This window comes from Pungitius pungitius, chromosome 11 (genome assembly GCF_949316345.1).
Source record: "Pungitius pungitius chromosome 11, fPunPun2.1, whole genome shotgun sequence".
NCBI lineage: Eukaryota > Metazoa > Chordata > Actinopteri > Perciformes > Gasterosteidae > Pungitius > Pungitius pungitius.
The window spans coordinates 16,531,996-16,551,006 of record NC_084910.1 but is presented as its reverse complement, the minus strand read 5'-3'; the positions used below and the strand labels follow the sequence as shown (position 1 = coordinate 16,551,006).

The 19,011-nt window shown below is 48.4% G+C and overlaps 2 protein-coding genes across 5 annotated transcripts; one reads left to right on the top strand and one right to left on the bottom strand.

Annotated features, from left to right (window-relative positions):
* The first annotated feature begins 127 nt into the window (after window positions 1-127).
* sh3d21 (SH3 domain containing 21) lies at window positions 128-9,287 on the top strand. Of its 4 annotated transcripts, XM_062565503.1 has the most exons (17): window positions 128-252; window positions 836-974; window positions 1,456-1,613; window positions 1,710-1,767; window positions 2,015-2,124; window positions 2,309-2,399; window positions 2,480-2,541; window positions 2,623-2,662; window positions 2,812-2,906; window positions 3,251-3,352; window positions 3,589-3,640; window positions 5,456-5,506; window positions 5,588-5,702; window positions 6,258-6,414; window positions 6,528-6,736; window positions 7,040-7,103; window positions 7,242-9,287. In XM_062565503.1, exons 2-17 carry the CDS (start codon window positions 971-973, stop codon window positions 7,269-7,271), a joined length of 1,398 nt encoding a protein of 465 aa, XP_062421487.1. In that variant the 5' UTR covers window positions 128-252; window positions 836-970; the 3' UTR covers window positions 7,272-9,287. The 4 variants fall into 4 exon arrangements, with proteins under 4 accessions (XP_062421487.1, XP_062421486.1, XP_062421488.1 ...); XM_062565502.1 differs by lacking the exon at window positions 128-252 and having other exon boundaries at window positions 591-974; XM_062565504.1 differs by lacking the exon at window positions 128-252 and having other exon boundaries at window positions 592-974; window positions 6,261-6,414.
* On the bottom strand, window positions 9,223-17,693 carry eva1ba (eva-1 homolog Ba (C. elegans)). Its single transcript, XM_037454357.2, has 4 exons — window positions 17,465-17,693; window positions 11,191-11,348; window positions 10,396-10,491; window positions 9,223-10,302 (listed from the first exon to the last, which is right to left on the bottom strand). The coding sequence occupies exons 3-4, from the start codon at window positions 10,460-10,462 to the stop codon at window positions 9,848-9,850; spliced, it is 522 nt and encodes a 173-aa protein (XP_037310254.2). The 5' UTR covers window positions 10,463-10,491; window positions 11,191-11,348; window positions 17,465-17,693; the 3' UTR covers window positions 9,223-9,847.
* Between the last annotated feature and the right edge of the window lie 1,318 nt (window positions 17,694-19,011).

Here is a 19,011-nt window from a genome sequence, read left to right as displayed (position 1 = left end):
CGTTCCAGGTTCAATCCCAGTGATTGGGTCGCACCTGTGCCGGTCAATCAACTGGGCGGGGCCCATCCGTTTGAATGGATGTGTACGGTGAAGGTTTGTGGTGGGAGGTTGAGGGCAAGGTGCGTCTGTGGTCCGTTTTACATTTCGGGCCTAGAAACACCAGGTTGTTGGTCGATGCCTCCTCTGTATTTTGTTTTACCGAATAAATCTTAGAGGAGGATGCACGTCGTTTGGTTTATTCTGTTTCTTCAGGTAGGTAGACATTTGGCTACCTTAACCTTCATTTGTTTGGCTCGACCAATTAAAGATTGGCGTGCAATTCTAACAATAATAATAAAATGTGTAAAGTGTGTTCTTGTGTAAATTCCTCAGCAAACAAAATAAACGGTGAAAGTAAATTGTTGCTTTTTTTTGTCATTTTTTACTTGCTGACTGAGGTCCAGGAGAAACATGACGATTTAAAAAAAGACAATATCCTTTATTATGCAACGTGGCTGATTTGGATCAAGAGGACCTGCTTACTAACATCGAACAGGAAAAAGGAGCAATAACTTCGTGACTCATCACATTGAGCGCAGCACAAAGTGCGGCGGCTCCTTGTGAAATTCTAATCGTTGTGACATAATGAACGTCACTTGGGCTCTTCATTTTTTAAAGTTTTTTTGTTTTTGTCTGGCTTGTGAGCGTCTGTCCTCTGACGAGCAAACCTGTCTCACCTGTTCTCCTCCTGTCGCTCGACCCCTCCCTCTCTGCACCGTGTGACCATTCCCCTCCTCGCTGTTGACTCGTCACGACTCGCCTCGGTGAAACCTGCCCAATGTTAATGTTTGACAAGGAGGACGACTGGCTCTACGGTCTGAGATAACGCAAGCGCTCTCTTTCAGTTCTCCTTCTCCTCGAGGGTTGCTTTTGTGCTTTTGAGAAGGAACGACACACTCAAAGCCGAGGGAGAAACACAGAACTAAAGAACATGGGTGAGTCGCTTTTATTGTTCTTATACACGGGGGAAAATGTATGTTTTAATCTGGACTGTTTTCAGATGGACGGTTCAATGATCAGAACATATTTGCAAAGTAATGGACAGAGCAAAGGTTTTCATACCAGCGTCACATGATTTGATTTGAATTTTGCATGCAAATAAAACTAAATCAGTGGTACTTTTGCATAGCTACTATTTCATAGTGTTTGTATTTGAAAGTGTTTCATGTACCCAGATATTAGGAAATCCTACAAGCGCTGGCTGACTTTTCGCTAATGATACGTTCTCCACCGCTGCCGGAAAACACCACCTCTTAAACGTGTGGCTGCTTGTAAGGAATGATGATGGAGGTTACCTGTGACTGAGCCTCCACTGGCTCCCAAGTTGGCCTTTTGCTTTGGAAATGTCACAACACATCTCTTGTGAAGGATCTCTTTTTTTTTCTTCTTTTTCTTCTCTTTCCTGCCCCGTTGCAGAGGTTCTGGTGCTGGTGGACTTCGAGGGCGACGCAGGAGACGAGCTCACAGTGAGGATGGGGGACGTGGTGGCGAACGTCACCAAGGCCTCCGAGGACGGGTGGCTGGAGGGGGAGCTGAGGGGAAAGAGAGGCATCTTCCCCGCTAACTTCACCAAGGTCCGTTGACCGCACGCGGCCATCAGCGCCGTCCTTTCTGCATCACTTTGTCCACCTGTCTTACTCTGTGCCTCCTTTTTTTTCTTTTGGTGAAAGGAGGTGCCGGTCTATTTGATCGGGAGCGGCGAGAGGGAACCCCGCAGCATCAGACAAAGTACAACGCTGAGTCTAATTAAACTCTTCTTTTTGAGTGTGTTCCGTAAAGCATGGAAATATTTGTGCTATTCAACACCATCAATTGTAACATGTGGTCGGCATGTTTCACACAATGCGAGCCGAGCCGTAAATGCATGTTATACCGCTTCCTTTCTAAAGTCTTTTTGAGTGGTTAGACCTGCCCCATCGTGTCCTTCAGGTCATCACGCTGTCGTCGTGGCCGCTAACGATCGCTCTTTCTGCAGCAAAGAAGATGAAGCACAAGAGGATGTGCGAGGTGGCGTTTTCCTACGAGCCCGTGAACCAAGACGAGCTGCAGCTGGTTGTGGGGGAGACGATAGAGATCGTCAAAGAGGTAGAGTCCCCCTCTTACCGCCGCTCAAAGGCTGGCACCTCAACTCAAATAACCAGAGAGCAGGCCACAGCGCACCGTTTGGTCACGAGCGGAAGCGTTGTGGTTTGTTTGGGTGTTTTGTTTGGCCGTGTGGTAAAGGGTGCACTCGTACGATGCTTATTCAGCCATGTGATCCGCTCAACAGATCGAGGACGGCTGGTGGATGGGGGTGAAAAACGGCAAAGTTGGGGCATTTCCCTCCAACTTTGTCAAAGAAATTTTCGTGACCCCTAAAGGTAAATCCAGAACTTATCGGCGGTAGATGGGCTCTCTGAAAAGAACCAGCGTAACTCCATGTCTCCTCTTCTTCCTACAGACGGAAAGTACAGCGAGGGCAAGACGAGGCCCAAGCTCTCCAACGCGGTGTTCAGCAAGGAGGTACGCACAGCAGAAGTGAGCCTTCTCAGCTGATGGGTCGGAGGAGCTTTGGACTTGACGTGCCTTTTTGTCCCCTCGCAGATATCTCAGAGGACCAGTGTGAGGAGCAAAATTAAAAACGGTCAGTCGGATGCTGACGATCGGTCGTACCTGACTGGGTGGTGGGAGTCTGGTGGCACGTCGCTCGGGGATCAAAGTTTACAGCTTTTTCTTATTTTTGTTTCATGGCGAGTTTTCTGTGTTTAAACCCTCGTCCTCTCGTCTCCTCAGTGGTGGAGTGTTGCCAAGTCATGTTCAACTACGAGGCCAAAACGGATGACGAGTTGTCGCTGAAAAAGGGAGACCTCGTTGTCGTGCTGAGAAAGGTTTGTCCACATTTCGTGGTCTCGTTCTGGCATTGTTTCAACCCTATTATGTCATGACATATTTCGGGCTGCGCTTGAATTTCAAAATCGCTGCAGGAGCATCGCGACGTCCATCCAGTCAAACCAGTCCCTGTCGAAGGGCGTCTCTCCTTCCACGGAGTGACGCACGCGTTTCAGTTTCCCTTCCGGACGTATCTGTGATGCGTTACGTGATGAAGTAGATAATAAGACGACTATGCCTTGCTTTTAACCGCCTGGTGACCCTCAGTCTGCAGCGATTTGGCGTCCCAGGGGACAGGGGCCCGTTTGAGCTTCTAACAGGAGCCTTTAATCTCCATCTGAAGGAAACCGAAGATGAAGGCTGGTGGGAAGGAGAGCTGAACGGACGCTGCGGCTTCTTTCCCGATAACTTCGTCATGTTGATACCGCCGATGAACAGTCTGCAAGTGAGTGGAGTGTTTTCCAAGAGTTCCACTGAACTGTTTTTTTTTTGTTGTTTGATTTTTCTGCATCTGGTTGGTATTTGCGTTCCTTTAACGAGTTTGCAGTGAGTCAGGATCGTCTCTGAATTACTCACTGAAAAATTCCCTTTGTGGAAAGGGTGTGCAAAATAGAGCCGCCTTTAACTCACAAGGGGACGTGCTTCGCCAACCTGCTGAACGATTCGTTTCTCTTCCTCTAGTCCGGGACCCTGAACCAACCGCCTGCTCGCAACCACTCCACCAAAGTCCCAGGTAGGACACGTTTAAGGGTCCTCTTCTGACACGTGACTCCTGGCTGCACAGCGCTTGGACTGCGGTGGACATTTGGTTTAGCAGATGTTTGGGCCATTTTCAGCGAGTGGCCTGAAAGAGAAACTTGAACTCATTTTGAGATCACGTCACTCTTAAATGGAATATTTACATTTCATGCTTTTTTTTTTCTTCTTTAATCTCAATTTGAAGGCCAATATTTTACTTTTCATTCTACTGCATTTATGTAACAGAAACAAAACGACAAAATGTTTAAAGTCACACAATCTTTTAACATTACAACTTACCTCACCTCTACCAGCAGTAGAAGCTCACCCGGTCATTAATGACTGGCTGTACATAAACTGTAATTTACTTTTAAATGATCATATTTTCTCAGTTAAGAGAAATCTTCTGTTGAAGAACTAAGTCAATCATTAACCATGGAATGCTGTGACTGACCCATCGGAGCTGAGAAGCAAGCTTTTCTTGACCTCTAAATTAAGTCTTTCTACACAGTGGTGTTGCTGTCTTTTACTAAAGTAAACTTTATGACCCTCATAGGCCTGAAATGCTCCCTCCACCCGGGCTCCACCGCATTATCAGAAGAGTTTGGCCCAATAAAAGGAGGTTCACACCCTGTTTATTCACTGATTAGACGAGAGACTGAACAATGGTCATTGTTTGTGATGGTGATCAAATGCACTTACAAAATATCTGTGTCATCGGTTAAGGCCTAATATTACAGTGGCCGTCAAAAACAGATTAACTTTTGGCTGATATGTGATTTCTTATTTAGTGCCATTATGTTAACATAATAAATAAATGTAACAAACACATTTATAAGTGGTAGATTTAAATTCTAAAGAAGCATTGTTCACTGTTGGTGCCAAATAGAGCAAATGAACAAAAGACAAAATCTGCAAACCACACGGAGGAGGATGTGGGTGCGTTTGTGCTGCAGGTTGCAAACTTTGCACATTATTGTAGCAACCTAACGAAAGTCTATTTCCCAAATTTTAGGCTCTCAACTCTTTCCTCTATTGGAGATTCAACATGTATGCTCATCAAAACCTCTGGGGGGGGGGGGGGGGGGAGAAAGTCCAAGCTGGATTAACTAAAAGTCACCACTTTACACCAAACACTGCAGCTTTTCCACACCGTACAAGATTTCACAGGAAGTCTCAGACTACAGCGAGGTGGGGGATGGTTAGAGTGGTCATGTGACGCCGTTCAGGAGTCTTGGAGGAAACAAGGGGCTGGTGAAGGGAGGGAGGCGAGGCGGGGGGGGGGGGGGGCTGGAGGAGCGCTCTGTCAGATTTTTCACAACCGGAACGAGAAGCGGCACTCGAGCCGCTTTTGCTGTGTGGATTGTTTCCTCGAGATCCTCTGAACACACAAGGTAGGCCTCCGGTGTCCTGGTGCGGTCCGTGTGGTGCTGTTAACCATGTGTCCTATGGGCCATGCACTAGAGCAGTGTGCTTCACAGTGCGTATGCAGCAGGGCAGTAGACGGCTCCTCCACGTCTTCTGGTGGACTTTACTGAGCTGCGGCACGTGGTGGGGGGGGGGCCTTCTGTGACCTTGTGTGCTCCATCTTTCCCCCCCCCATGCCACTGCTCATGATCTAGATTGCTGTTTTGAATAATTTGCCTGATAAATAAGCCAATCCGCAACATCATGGTCTTAATTCGTAGTTCCACTCAAACGTAGTTACTGATGGAGTCTGTGACGTCACTATAATCCCGTGTCTCATTGGGTGGTGTATTTAGTGCCTTCGGGCAGGCTTTGTGATAACAAATCACTTCTACTTTCTCAGAGACGACCGAGGGCTCAGCGATGGAAAAAGTTGGACCTGCAAAGATAAAAGGTATAAATGCTATATAATTAGCTTTAACAAAAAATTATTCTATTACAGTGGGATAATTTAAATGCGTTCCTTTTTTTACAGATGATAAACAGGTTAAGGACCTGCGAAGTAATCCTCCCAACAAAATCAAGCTGCCGTCCTTCAACAAGCCGAGCCCGCCTCCAGTCAAAGACAAACCCGCCAAGGCTTCTTCCAAGTGAGTGACGACTCGATGCCGCTAAAGACTTACTCGGGAATCCGCCTCCCGAACCAGGGACCCGGCTAGCCATCCTTTCGCGAACCTCTCCGAAGTGAAAGGCCTCTCTGTTGGAAGGGGGGGGGGAAGAAGAAAAGAGTAACGTCAGGAACACTTTCCCCCCTTCCTCTGAAGCGGAGCCTTTTTAGATGTTACAAAGGTTTTTTTTGGTTGCCACGGTGTCCTTTTTTAAAAGAAGAATGCCAGGATGCCTGACCTTTTTAGCAGCTCAGTGGAAACTCTGGGATGAGTCAGATCGGGCCCAAACAGACGAAAGCAGCCCGCTTCCTGTTTCCTGAGCAAAGCGGCAGAAAGGCCGCTGCCTTTTTTAGCCGGCTGCGTGTGGAGAACTAGCTAAAGAGAGCCGTCTTCATTTGAACCAATCGTTGTCTGCTCAAAGCTGGAAAACACAAACGTTTCCTTTCAAAAGTCCATCGACTGCTGGGTAGCGCGTCGCACTCTACTGAACATGGATTCCAACATGAATGGCTGTGTTTTTTTTACTCTTGCATCCAGCAGCACCAACGGGGATGCGGCTTCTGTCTCGCCGGAAGAGAAGGACGACGGCGGCGACCGGTTTGACGGCGTGGACGTGCAGACGGAGAAGCTCTGCCATCCCACAGCCAACCGAGCCAAACCCCCCCACAGGAGACCGCCATCGGGCCTGGTCACCGTAAGCATGCTCCATCGCGTGATGAGCACATGACTGGGGCAGCAGCTGGATCACGCGGCCCGTGCTCACTGCTGGAGATGGCCACTTGAAGTTGAGACTAAATGCATTTCCAGGGTGCAGAGGGTGCGGCGCCGGAGCTACCACCCAAGATGACGCCGCCGCTGACGACGACGACGCCGACGCTGCCGGCTCGACCGCCGCCACCCAGAGTCCCTGTGGCGTCCAAAGGTGTGACCTTCAGAGAAGATGTAACCGTGGAAAGCCTGCAGGCCGAGATCAGGGAGCTGAAGATGTCCCTGGAGCTGCTGCAGAGACAACACGAGTGAGTGCTCTCTTGTGTAGGCATGTGGGTACGATTATGACCTGAGAGGTGTTTAAAAAAAAAAAAAAAAGAATGGTATTGCCTAAAAAAATGTAGACTTTAGATGTTCCAAATGCCTTTTTTTCTACCTGTGCTTAATTAGAGTGAGAGAGGGAATATAAAAGCTATTTCTAGTTCCAACTAATTAGATGCTACTATAAATGTATAAGTTCCTAGTGTCTTTATTCATCTGACTTGACTAGTAGTGTACAGCTTGACCCATTTAATCAAACTCGTGGTTTATTTTCTGTCTCTCTCCATCAGCCGAGACATGCAGGAAGTGAGAGAAGAGCTGCGCGAAGAGGGGAACAAACGAGTGGCCTTGCAGGTCAGCGACTTCCCTCCATCATACTTTGTGTCTTCGGCGTTCTGCCAGAGAGAAAATAATGCGGAAGCTGTGGTTCTTAAGATCGTGACTGCGGTGAAATTGATTGTTGAATAGAACATGTTTTTTTTTTCCTTGCAGGAAGAAGTGCACAACATGAGGAAGGAATAATGGCAGTCGCAGCCTGTGTTGGGGGGTTGTGTGCAGTCGGGATGGAGAAGATGAGCGAAGCCTGAAGTACGAGGTGCAGTTGGACACAGGACGGTCCTCACCCTGCACTCTGAAACTTAATAATCAAAGACTTTTAAATGATGGTCTGGTTGGCTCTTTTTACATATTCAAATGCTGGAAATGACAAATGTCGGTTCTTATGAGATTTTGTCTGGGTTGTAAATTTATATTTTGCATTTTCACTTTTATGGTCACTGGGGGTTTTAACACATGCCTCTGCAGCGGTCCATAGGATGAAATGTCGTGTTGCAAAGACCTAAAATGATGTTTTAAGTCATCTAAAAGGGCTTTGATTCTTGAATGTCATTAATACCTTCACTGTGAAACAAATGGTTTGACATGGAGCTGATCCAGCAGAATGTAACTCTGCATTAATCCAGTGGGGGGTGCCGTGACTATTCTACATAAAGAGCTGGGTTCAACTTTGCAGTGAATGCTGAAAGTGACCATACTCAAAACACATTTAATTTAAAAGTAGAAATGTTTTAAGACGTAAGCAAATCACTGATGTTAATGGTGGAGGTCTTTTCTTTTTTTTTTTTTTTAAACACTTCAGGAGTCAAAGGGGGTGTGTGTGTGTGACCAGCTGCATTTATTGCAGTCGAGTAGAAAATTCACTCTGCAACCCTTGAACTCGGATCAATGCAAAGGTGGGAAGAGAATTGAGAGACATAATTCTCACCCACCGTGGGGGGGGGGGGGGGGAGATATTTAACTCGAATGAGTCAGAAGTATAGATTTGGTGGAGGAGAGGCACATCTGGATCACAGCTGTAACTCATCGGGTCCGGGTGCTTCTAAAACTTCCCTGGGAACCAACTATTTTTGAAATCTGTGTTGAGTAACGGTCATTAAGGGCACATTCCCGCTTAGACGGGGGGTGAAATAGATTAAACCAGACAAAAGGTCATTTGGTATCGCAGAGTTTTTGCAAGTTGTGGGGAAAAAAAATGCCTGGACCTGGAAAAACCAGTGAAGAATTTATCCAACGAGGGACCTCTAACTTATTGAATCAGTCAGTGATGATGGATGCTGCTTATTCAAGGGGCTTATATATTATAGTACACCGTTTACTTACATTTTACAGCAGTGTGATATATTTGGAATGAAAGACTATTAAGCTGGGACTGTTTGGAGAAGTGAAAACAGAGCGTTGATAACTGGGGCATTTTGGAGCTCAGAGGTCAAATACAAAAAGAAGTAGAGAAAGAGGCGCTGCGCTGATGGAGAACACATCGCCTCTGTCAAAGAAAGCAGCTGGAAGATGAAGGGTTTGTTTTTCTTGACCTCACGGAACGCGCCGATAAATCTGCAGCATATTAAAGAAAAACATGTTTAAGGGGAATTCTAACCCCACAGCGTGTGCAGTTTTATATTCAAGTTTAAATTAGGCCTTGATAATCAACTGTGATGAATTAAAGCAGTGGACAAATGTGATAAATCTATCTACAGCTGGTGTTTTTTGTAAAGCCTGGTTTCTCTGCCACAAAAGAACGTCTGAGCCTTTTCGCAGAGACGTTTCCCACCATGTGGTGCGGTTCAGAAGCATGACCCTGTGGCGCTGGAGTTCCCTCAAGCTGATGATGCTCACTTCCTTTTTACTGATGTATTGTTTCATAACTGTATAATTGCAACGAGCCGAAGACATGTTGCCTGTGATCCTTAATCGCGTCCCGTCAAATGAAAAAGAGGGTTCAAAATACGGAACCGTGGGTCTGTGCCTCCAAACAAAACATCTCAAACCAACCACACGCTGCAGCAGATATCCGGAAGATTCCGTTTAAGTGAGAAAAAAAAAGACTCCAAGTCAGGAAGTGGGGAAAGTCCATGAAAAAAAATACATTTATTATCTAGGATCACTAAATATCTGAATTCCATCCGATTGGACTTGGTTGCCAGGGGGATCTCCCGGTTGCCAGGGCGATGTCTGCCCCTTTTGGGGGCCGTGCGTGTCTGTTCTCCAACGCTCAAATTTAAGCCTTGATTATGAATCTATGGCCCCAAGCAATATGAAGAGAAACAACAGCAAAGGATTTAATAAGCATAATACTTTAATACTTTAATTTTCTTTCCCGTCAAATTACGTAATTTGACTCCCCACGATGAATAATATGTGTTTGTGTGTAACTTCCTTCTCTTTTCCTTTCCGACTGAAAAGGAAAAGGACTGTTTCCCTTCCCAGGAGGAGATCGTCCTTTCTTCATTGCAACGTTACCTACGTTGTCCCAACAATCCGCTTTTCATCTCCCACCTCCGACCAAGACCGACCCGACCCGGGCGTCCGCCACTGAGCGGCGTGCGTTTCGCACGGACCGATTGCTTCGAGTGTCCGTCAGCTCCCGCATTCCCACTGCACCGTGTCCACGTGGACCAATGAGCCTCAGAGACACCTCTTGGGTTCATACTTTTACCCGTTTTCACACCTCAAAAAGGTGTGTCCCGCCTCCTTGCGACGTCTCACAGGAGTTGGCGGGCAGGGGGGGGGGGAGGCCCGTCCCCTGGAAGCCCCGGCGTGTCTCAGTAGTAGTGCACCCTGCCGATGGTGCCTGTCCCCGAGCCCAGCACGTCGGGCTGGCCGTTCCTCCAGATCTCGCGGATGATGCGCTCCCTCTCCTCCAGCCGCTGGGCCCGCTCCAGCTCCTCGGCCGAGGCGAACACGTTGACGCTCAGCGCCCCGTTGGGTTGGCCGCCGCGGCCGGCCGTGGGGATTTCGGTGCAGGGCGGGGGGGCGGCCGCCGCATCCACGTCGGCCCCGTCTTCGCCCTCGTCCTCGTCCTCGTCGTCGCTCTCCTCGTCCTCCTCGTCCTCGCCGAGGCCCTTGTGGTGCTTTTTCTCCAGCGCGGCGGCGGCGGGGGCGGCGGCGAGGCTGGTCCGTGGCCTGCAGGAGATGCGGATGACGAGGAGGCAGAGCGTCAGCACCAGGCCGAAGCACACCCCGAGCACGAAGTAAAGGCCGAAGCTCTCTGGGTTTGCTGAGAAAACAACAACAACCGCACGTAAATAAGAGCAAAGGTTCGCTACTTCATACTTTTTGGACATCAATGACACGATTGGTCGCCGCGTACCTTTGATGTGTGCATACGCCGCGATGCTGTTGCTCAAGAGGTCCATCTCTTTTTTCTTCACGTCCATGGCGACCTTGACTTTGAAATCCCTCCCACCTGGAACACAACAAACACGGATACTCTGATTGTCGCCCAAAGCACCCTTCCTCCGGCGCCACCTCATGTGGGACCCGCCCCTCCGCGACGCTTCTTCGCAGTGCGGGCGGGACGAGGCTTTCCGAGTGTCCAACTAAAGCTGCCCCGTGACCTCCTGAAGCACCGGCTCCGTCGTCAACGCGCTCGGGCACACTCCTTCGAGGCCTCCTGCTCCGTTGCTCCTCGGCTTGCTCTCCTCCACTGTTTAGTGAACATTTTTTCCATCCCCTTTTGGCGTGATGACATCACGCCGTTGCACCGTGAATCACAAGGAGGGCAGCAGGGGAGAAAACAAAAACGAGGCGAGTTCCTTCAGTCGCTGCAGCTGATGGTGAAATGATGGTGAACTCTGAAAGCCGCCACGCTCTCACGTGAGCACCTTTACCTCCTTAAGTCGAACCACATGTCACATTACAACATCTGGATGTCCTCAAATTCCACAGCTTCGCATGTTTGTGTTTGCATTTACTTCCAAATTGCACCCAAATACCTCGGTGGTTAATGCAGCATGTCACTTATTTGTAGTTTTTGGTTACATTTAAGCACAACACCACACACTTCAACCCACGTAATCCCATTAATGGACTTTAAAACACAACATTCTCATGCAAAAGCAGAAGTGAACATGTAAAAAATAAAAAAGCAAAAAAAAAAGCTTACCACAAAATCAGGCTTCGAAGCCCGTCGTCGTGTGGAGCTGGCGGTGTGAGAGAAGTTAGATAAAGGATCCCGCCTCTCTGTCCTCCTCTCCCTTCGCTGTTGGATCAGGGCCCGCGACGGTCTTCGGCCCTCAGGCTGAACCGTTCATTTGGCCGGCCCTGAGAAGAGAGCAAACACAGCACACGGACCGGACGTCAAGCCACATTAGGTCCAGGCTCAGCGAGGCGTCTGCAATGCAAACAGCGGCCGTCCCTGTGGACGCGTCCGGCAGGAGACGAGAGAGGGGGGGGGGGGGGGGGGCTTTTCAGTTCTCACTGGTTCCACTGTGCCGCCCTGAGCCTGTGTGGGGGTAAAAAAAAAAGGAATGCACGCTCTCCACGTTGTAGGGACGCAAATGCAGATGAATGCAATCCAACACTACTGCAAAGTCTGGCATTAGAACCTGTCTTTGTTGACAGTAAACTTAATGTTAATGGCGTTGTTGTGTTGGGCTGCACCAGGCCACACGCACCAGGGCTCCACAGAAGTTGAACTTGGGAACAGTCCAGTTAAAGCAACAGTGGCATGGTTGGTTGTTTATATGTTCTCTGTCATTTTAGTAAAACTAGAGGAATCATCCCAAGTAGCTCAGTCTGAAGCTCCTGTTCCACCAGCCCCTGAATCACGTTCACATGCCTAATAAAAGGACTAGTAACAGCTGGCGGGTTGGTGCTTTTACGCCTCAGGTGAGTGGTCGAGGGCTGTGAAAAGTCATTTGAACTCATCGCCCTGTGGAGAAAGAAGCCCCCCCCCCCCCCTGCCAGCTGCGGTTGGTTTAACGGAGCCTCTGTGCTTTGCAGGGCGGATTTAGACCTCATCGCATTCTGTGTACACTGCGACGCGCCTGACCCGAGACAGAGCGCGGGGGGGCTGAGCGACACGGGGGGGAGTCACTATGGTAACATGCTTCCTGGCCCAGCCCCCCCCCCCCCCCCCCAGCCCTCACGTACCCACAGGAGCGAGACGGTGGGCCTTTTGTTTCTGCAGAGCATCGTGGGGATGGACCGACGCACAGACTTCCTGTCCAGCTTCCTTCCTTTCCCTGCTATCCCGATCTCCTCGTCTCCCACAGAGACCTGTCCCCACTTTTTTTGTCTCGCGGGTAATAAAAAAACGCCCTGAACGGCGTGAGCCAAGGTCACGGCTCAATGACGGGACACCCAGCCGACCCGGTCCTCATCAACACTGGGCCCGGGTTTTAATGACGACTGGAGAACTGAAGCCAATCCAAACATTAATTATCCTTCCCTGTTTTTTTGTTGTGTATTTGTTTTTTTGTTCAAGAGGTCAAATTATTAACAGGCGCCTGGTGTCCCGTGACTCAGCTTTCAGACATTTACTCCAAGGGACCCCGTTTGCTCCTCCTGTTGCAGATGTTCTGTTGCAGATGTTGCCTTGCCCCTACGGCCTTGACAATGAGGCCTCAATTACAACATGCATTCGCAATTTAGTGTAGAATTTATTTCCATCTTGTTTTACTAAAAGTTAAGCTGCAATATAAAATGCCTGGTAAATATTATGAATGAAACCAGACATCTTTTTTAACAAATGATCCGGAAGTAATCCAACACTGACATTAACCATGAATTAACCGTGGCGACTAAAAAAAAAAAAGAACAAACCCATGTGATATTTGGTGATCTCGTTACTTTGGCATAAATATATACAGTATATAACAACAATAATCAAAGCTTCGCACTTTACTTTAATGTCGAGTGCAAAAACCAACACCCTGCAGTTCTCAAAAATAGTTTGGAGCGCGTCGTTTATGATGTTTAATAGAACCTTGAGCGCAACGAAAACGAAAGAAAAACAAACCGTTTCCAACCGACCGGGTTTCACGAGTGGCGCCACGTGACTTTTGTGCCTTCGCCGAGCTTCCGTGACGTTAATGTTCGTGTCCCTGCTGGCTTATCGTCTTTCCCGGGCCTCACATCCTGAGGTCAGACCCTCGGCCATCCCCTTCCTGACTCCTTTCCTCAAGCTGCTGCCTATTAAACAATCTCTGAACCCATCCTGACATGCCTTGAAAAGTGCAGGAAACGCACTAGTCGAAAAGCTCTTCGTCTCGTTTTGAATCGAAAACAAAAAGTCATCTCAGCCAAGAAACGGCTGGTTTGGTGAGTTATTTATGTGAGGTCAAAGGAGAGAATGTGACCAGGCCGCCGGCAGCATAAACACATTGTGGCTGAGAAGAGGTCAAAGGCTATTTCTGTCTAAGCTTTGTTTTGGTTTGAGGAGCTGAAGAAAAGCCCCAAACTATAACGTACTGGAGATACTGGAGATAATTACAATGTCCTTCCCACGGGGTTCGTCTCTTTTCCCAAACATCCGGGTCAAAGCCCTCCGTCAGGTCGCTGCCGCTGTCTGAGATAAGTGCGCAAAGTCAGAATGAACGAGCTGTCTTCTGCGGCTGATTGATGAGTGGCCTCCCGACAGAATAGAAGCACACACCAGCGCGCCTCGTTTCGACGCACAAAGTCAAGCCACACATTTTTTTTAATACCCCGAGGGTGAAAAGTTCAGATTACAGCAGGCCGGCGTTATTTCCCCATTGTAACGACACACGCCAGGCCGCATTGGGAAAGGAATATTTTAAATACCTTGAATTTCAGTGGAGACGAAGCGATTCTCGGCCCAGCGTGGGGGGCCTTTCTCCGTTCCGCATAATGAAAATATTGATTTTGATCACATCGTAAAACTAAAAGTCCACACACAGACTGGTGGAGGTCACAAAAGCAGCCATTTAGTATTTATCTTTTATGTCTTTGCTCGGGGATGGTGTTCATTCAAATGTCCCTGCTCTGATTCTGTGGCCACTGAAACTAACCAGCCAGGACTCAATGACGCACTGAATCAAACGAGCCAATCTGGGGAATTCATTCAATATTTTCAGTTTGCAGAGCAAATTCTGAAACTCTGCATGTTCCGCCTAAATAAACGTACTGAACCACGGCCTTGGCGCAGTTATTCTGTGACATAATGGAGAACTAAGCTGATAAAAGTTTAAGAGCGACCTTCAAACTGCTGCTTAAAGAATCTCAAACTGTACGACAAAAGTATCTGCTGGATGTCTTTGTCTCTGCGAGTCGTGTATCACACACCTGCTATCAAGCCAGAAGAAGGCGTCCGCTCACTAAATCAAAAATGGACCTCCAAACAGTCCCCTCGAACAGCAGAGGGGACGGACATTACTTTCCCCTCGGTACGCGTTGTCCAAGAAGGTAGCGATGGACATTTTTTGTAGACATTTCACGTCCAAAGCTCTCGGGTTTCAAGCTGCGCGAACCGTCCTCGTGGAAGCCCGCCATGACGTGGCTACACTCCAATGTGAGATGAGGAGCTGAAGAAGCTCCTCCCTTCTCTCCAGACAGAGGTCACAACAATTGGGTGATGCTAACCCTTGCCCGCGTTAAAACGCCCGGAAGTGAAGGACGGTTTATTCCTGTCTTTTACACCCTAACCCCTAACCCAGGTTGCACAAAGTCCATGATGCGCTCCTGCGTTTGCAAATGAAGACAGCGTCGCTGTCGACGGCACGTTAGGAAACAGGATGCATCGGACTTAGACTCTGACCCCTCAATTATCGTGATGTGAAAAATAGCACTCGCTGCAGGTGAAAGCAATGATTCAAACACACATCGGATCACAGTTGACCCTGGTTTCAACTGCGGCGTGACGCCAGCAGCTGAGAGCTCCAATGAATTCAAATCCTGCCCAACGCCTTTGAAGCTTTCTCCTGATTGGGTCCATCGAGATCAAAACCCGTGCCGGTTGTGCAGCAATTCAAACCTTGACAAGCCAAAACGCATTGAACATGGTGGAGTGTTTGTGACAGTGCCCGAGAGCAACCTTTTGTTATTTGTTATACAGCTTCTCCTTCAAGGACAAAAGCGCTTCGAGGAGCGAACGAAGCATCTCACCAGGCGAGCATCGTCTGCAAGTTATTATTTGTCTTCACACGCCAGACTTTTTCAGCAGGGCTGGCGTTGTAAATCCACCGTGACCCGGCTTGGCTTTAGAGTCACTGCGACCCTTGGCCCTAACGAGTCCCTGTTTGTCTTTAGTTCATAAAAAAAAAGTGAACCACGGTGCGCTGCCTGTCCTGTGAGGAGCACATTGCGTTGACCGTGGCAGGTAATGGGAGATAAGGGACTGTGCGGTGGGGCTGGGGCAAGTGGTTAATGGCACCCAGATGTGTTCGGGTATCCAAGACATCCCACGCTCCATCTTCACGCCGTCGTCATCTTCGCATTGTCCTAAAGCCCCAGAGCTAGGAAAAAACAGAGCCATGATCTCAGCCTTCTCATCGATCCGGGCCACCATCCAGCAGCACACGGAGCACCGCGTGACACCAAACACGTGTGTCTGTGCACTTTGTACCATCGGGTCCGTAGACTTCCTTCTATGGAGTTTAGGGGGGGAGGTTGAGAAATTCTATTTGACACTTTGAATTTTCTTGTGTAGTGAAGGACGGTGGCGGTTTTCTGCTATTTGATAGACCTGCATTACTTCTAATGACCTCTAATGGGGACCAGAAGTCAGTATTTTCTTTTGCATTGTAGTGACATCATATTTTCTCCAACAGAAATGGTTTCTCGTGGGTCTTTTCAGGCGGTACCGTATCTCCTGGGAAGCTGATGTAGAGATAGAATTAACACTTTGTCATTTGTTTTGTTTTTTGGGTGGAGGGGGGGGGGGGGGGGCTGAGGAATGTCATGTGTTAGTTATTTGCTCGTGGGGCTGGGGGCAAGAATACAGTCTAGAAAAGCAGAGCTATCAGAGCAGTTTGGTTTTTTTATCTTCTCGAACGTGGAATCATGTTGATTGTCTGGTTTGATTCTGCATCCAGACTGTGACTAACAGTCAGTTTTTGTGTGTGTCCAGCTACCTGCTTGTACAGCATGAACCCGCCAGCTTTTAGGGCGTCACACACCCTCTCTGGGCCCTGGAACCCAAACCCTAACCCTGGATATTCGTCCATCAATCAGCATGATGTTCATTAGTAGAAGATCCTCCCATTAGTGGTAAAGTAGATCATTAAGAAGGATATACTTTAGGTGTTTATTTGGGGTTATTTTCTCTTGAACTATCTCAGCTTTGTTTAGTTAAACTTTCGGTATCTCCCGCTGCGCACCGATTGGTACCGTTGGAATTTGGACACGCAGTTCAAATCAGTCTGAGCTTATGACCTCTGGGTAAACAGCGTAAAAAAAAACAACCCTTCCTTGGGGCTGATAAGAAAAGCCGACCGATAGCTGGGTCGGTGGGGGTTCTGGGAAATGGAAAGTCTGCTGGCATATTTAACCCAGAGGTGACCTCTTCCCGTTTGTTTCTTAACCAAGCACTCATCCTGCAGGAGGTTATCTGATCGACTGGAGGAAGCGCAGCTAAAGTGCTGCCGGCCCACCTGGACGTGTGAGTCAAAGTTGACCCCGGAGAGAGGTCGAGGCCTATGCAGCCTCCACCCATCACCTCCCTCTTTTCCCTCACCTGGCCCCCGATAAGAGGCGCCAACCACAAACGTCCAGCTGAGACAGGGCGCCACGGGTGCATGGAGCATGTGGCCACCTGCTGTCCGTTAATGTTTCTATGAGTCAGAAACAGACCCACATGCACCATGTGTGCCATGTGCACATGCTGCATGTGGACACATGTGCACACATGGTGCATGTGGCCTCCCATCCTTAAGTTGTTTTCAATTAGATGACGTACGGCCGTTCTGGCCTTCACGAAAAACACAAAAAGCGACAGGTTTTGGGTGTAGCAGGGTGTCAATGAATCGGTACGAGGTAAGAAGGAGGGCTTTGGCATCCTGTCACCACTATGCCTGCAGCATCAGCTCCTCTTCGGCTGCGCTACATCCAATGCATGCAGGAAACACACACATTGAGGACTCCACTGCTTGGACCTATGTGGATATGTTATTTAACAGTGTGTTACAGCATCATAAGATTCGGTTAAGATTCCATAACAGCATTCGTCAAAGGGCCCTGTTGAAGGAGTTTACTCTGCTTTTAACACTTGCATGTTGAACCGCACTTATTATTATTATGAAAATATGTAAGCAATCACAAAAGTAAAAATGTAAAACCAGATATCAAAGTTGTCTAAAACATCACTTGTAAACAAGCCTGCCGAGTTAACGTTGCAGTGGATGAGACGCAAAACCAACTACAAGACACAAAATGTGTTTCTGTGGCACTACACATGCGCTGAAAACTGTCAAACTCACCGGTCCGTGATGAAAAGAAATGTCCCCCCCCCCCCCTGAAACGCTTCAGTCCACACAGAAAGCTTCGGGCGGAACCTTCTTTCCCTCCAAATCCAGAAAGAAACAGAGCATCACAAGCGGTCCTGGCTCTCTATTCCCCGTTGCTGCTTTGGTAAAACCCCGATGAGAGTGTGTGTGTGTGTGTGTGTGTGTACAAAGTCTGGGGAAGAGGTGGTAACTTCCCCGCAAAGTTGGAGACTGGGTGAGTAACAGAGCTCTCTCTCTCTCTCTCCCTCCCTCCCTCCCCCTCTCTCTCTCTCTCTCTCTCTCTCGCTCGACTCCAACCCACAAGAAGCAGGAAAAGCTGTCATTCTATCCCCCTTTTCAAATGGAAAAAAAAGGAACAGCCTAAAAAGGGCAAGCTCGAGGGAAGAGGGGAGGGAGGAGTGTGTGTGTGTGTGAGGGTGTGTTGTGGGGGGGGGGGGGAGGTTAGGGTTCTTTCCCTCTGTTGTTAAGGAAACCGGCCGGGAGCAACTCCAGGCAAAATGTCTCCGGTTTTTCCATGCGCGGTTCAGTGTGACGGGAAAACAACAACATGTGCAGCTGAGGCTTGCTGCTGTGTGAAAGCCTACTTTTTACAACAAGTGCAGAAACATCTCATCTCTTTCTCGGTAAAAGTCATAGCGACAACAGAAGCGTAGCTGTGGCGGTTTCCGGTCTTTATGCTAAGCTAGGCTAGCTGCATATGTTTACATGAGACATACTCTTGTCATAAGTAAGAATATGTCCTTTACAGGAGAGTTCATAACGCCGCGGTTTTGTCATTTATCCTTCTCTTGACACTCCGGTTACTCATCTCCGGGTCAATGTTTGTGCAACAGTAACTACGTCGTGCTGACAGGAAGTGTGACAGCTTAGCCAGGATGTTAAAGGATGCATTGTTTTACAGCACGTTTCTGCTGCCATGATGCTCACAATGCAATCCCTTAAGTTTCATATTTTATATTCCAATTCAGAAATGCTGGCGTGTGCCCCTATAAAGCTGAGGCCATATGGTTTTGGTGAAGCTGCCTCACACAAAACACAGCAAACATGTAATCTCAATGATATGTCAGCTCCCATGCTGCAGGAGTTGACATCCTAATTGCTAACAGCTGCAGGCTGAAAAAAAAAAAAAAAACACCTCTGGCAGATCGCACCAATGATCGACCGGACAACTGAGGCAACAACAAACGTTATATTCTTCTAGTTGCAGGAACGATTTTAAAATTTGGGCGCGTGTTATAATCTGCAAACAGCTTCACGACCAACGTTTCTCCGGATGTGTCGCTCAGCCGTAAGTCCTGGTGGCCACCAAGCGCCGCCGTGAGCAGATTGAGCTCGTAGCCACAGTGACGAAGGAAGAGAAGCTGAAATCAAGCATTCGATGTATTCATCCAACCCGAATAGAGCGGAGGTGTTATTGTGCTACACCCTGCTGGGGCCTTGAGACAACATCCTGGTCTCCATCCCACATGTGAAGCCGGCGTGCTGCCTTCTGATTGACTCACTTCAGTTGAAATGCTGGA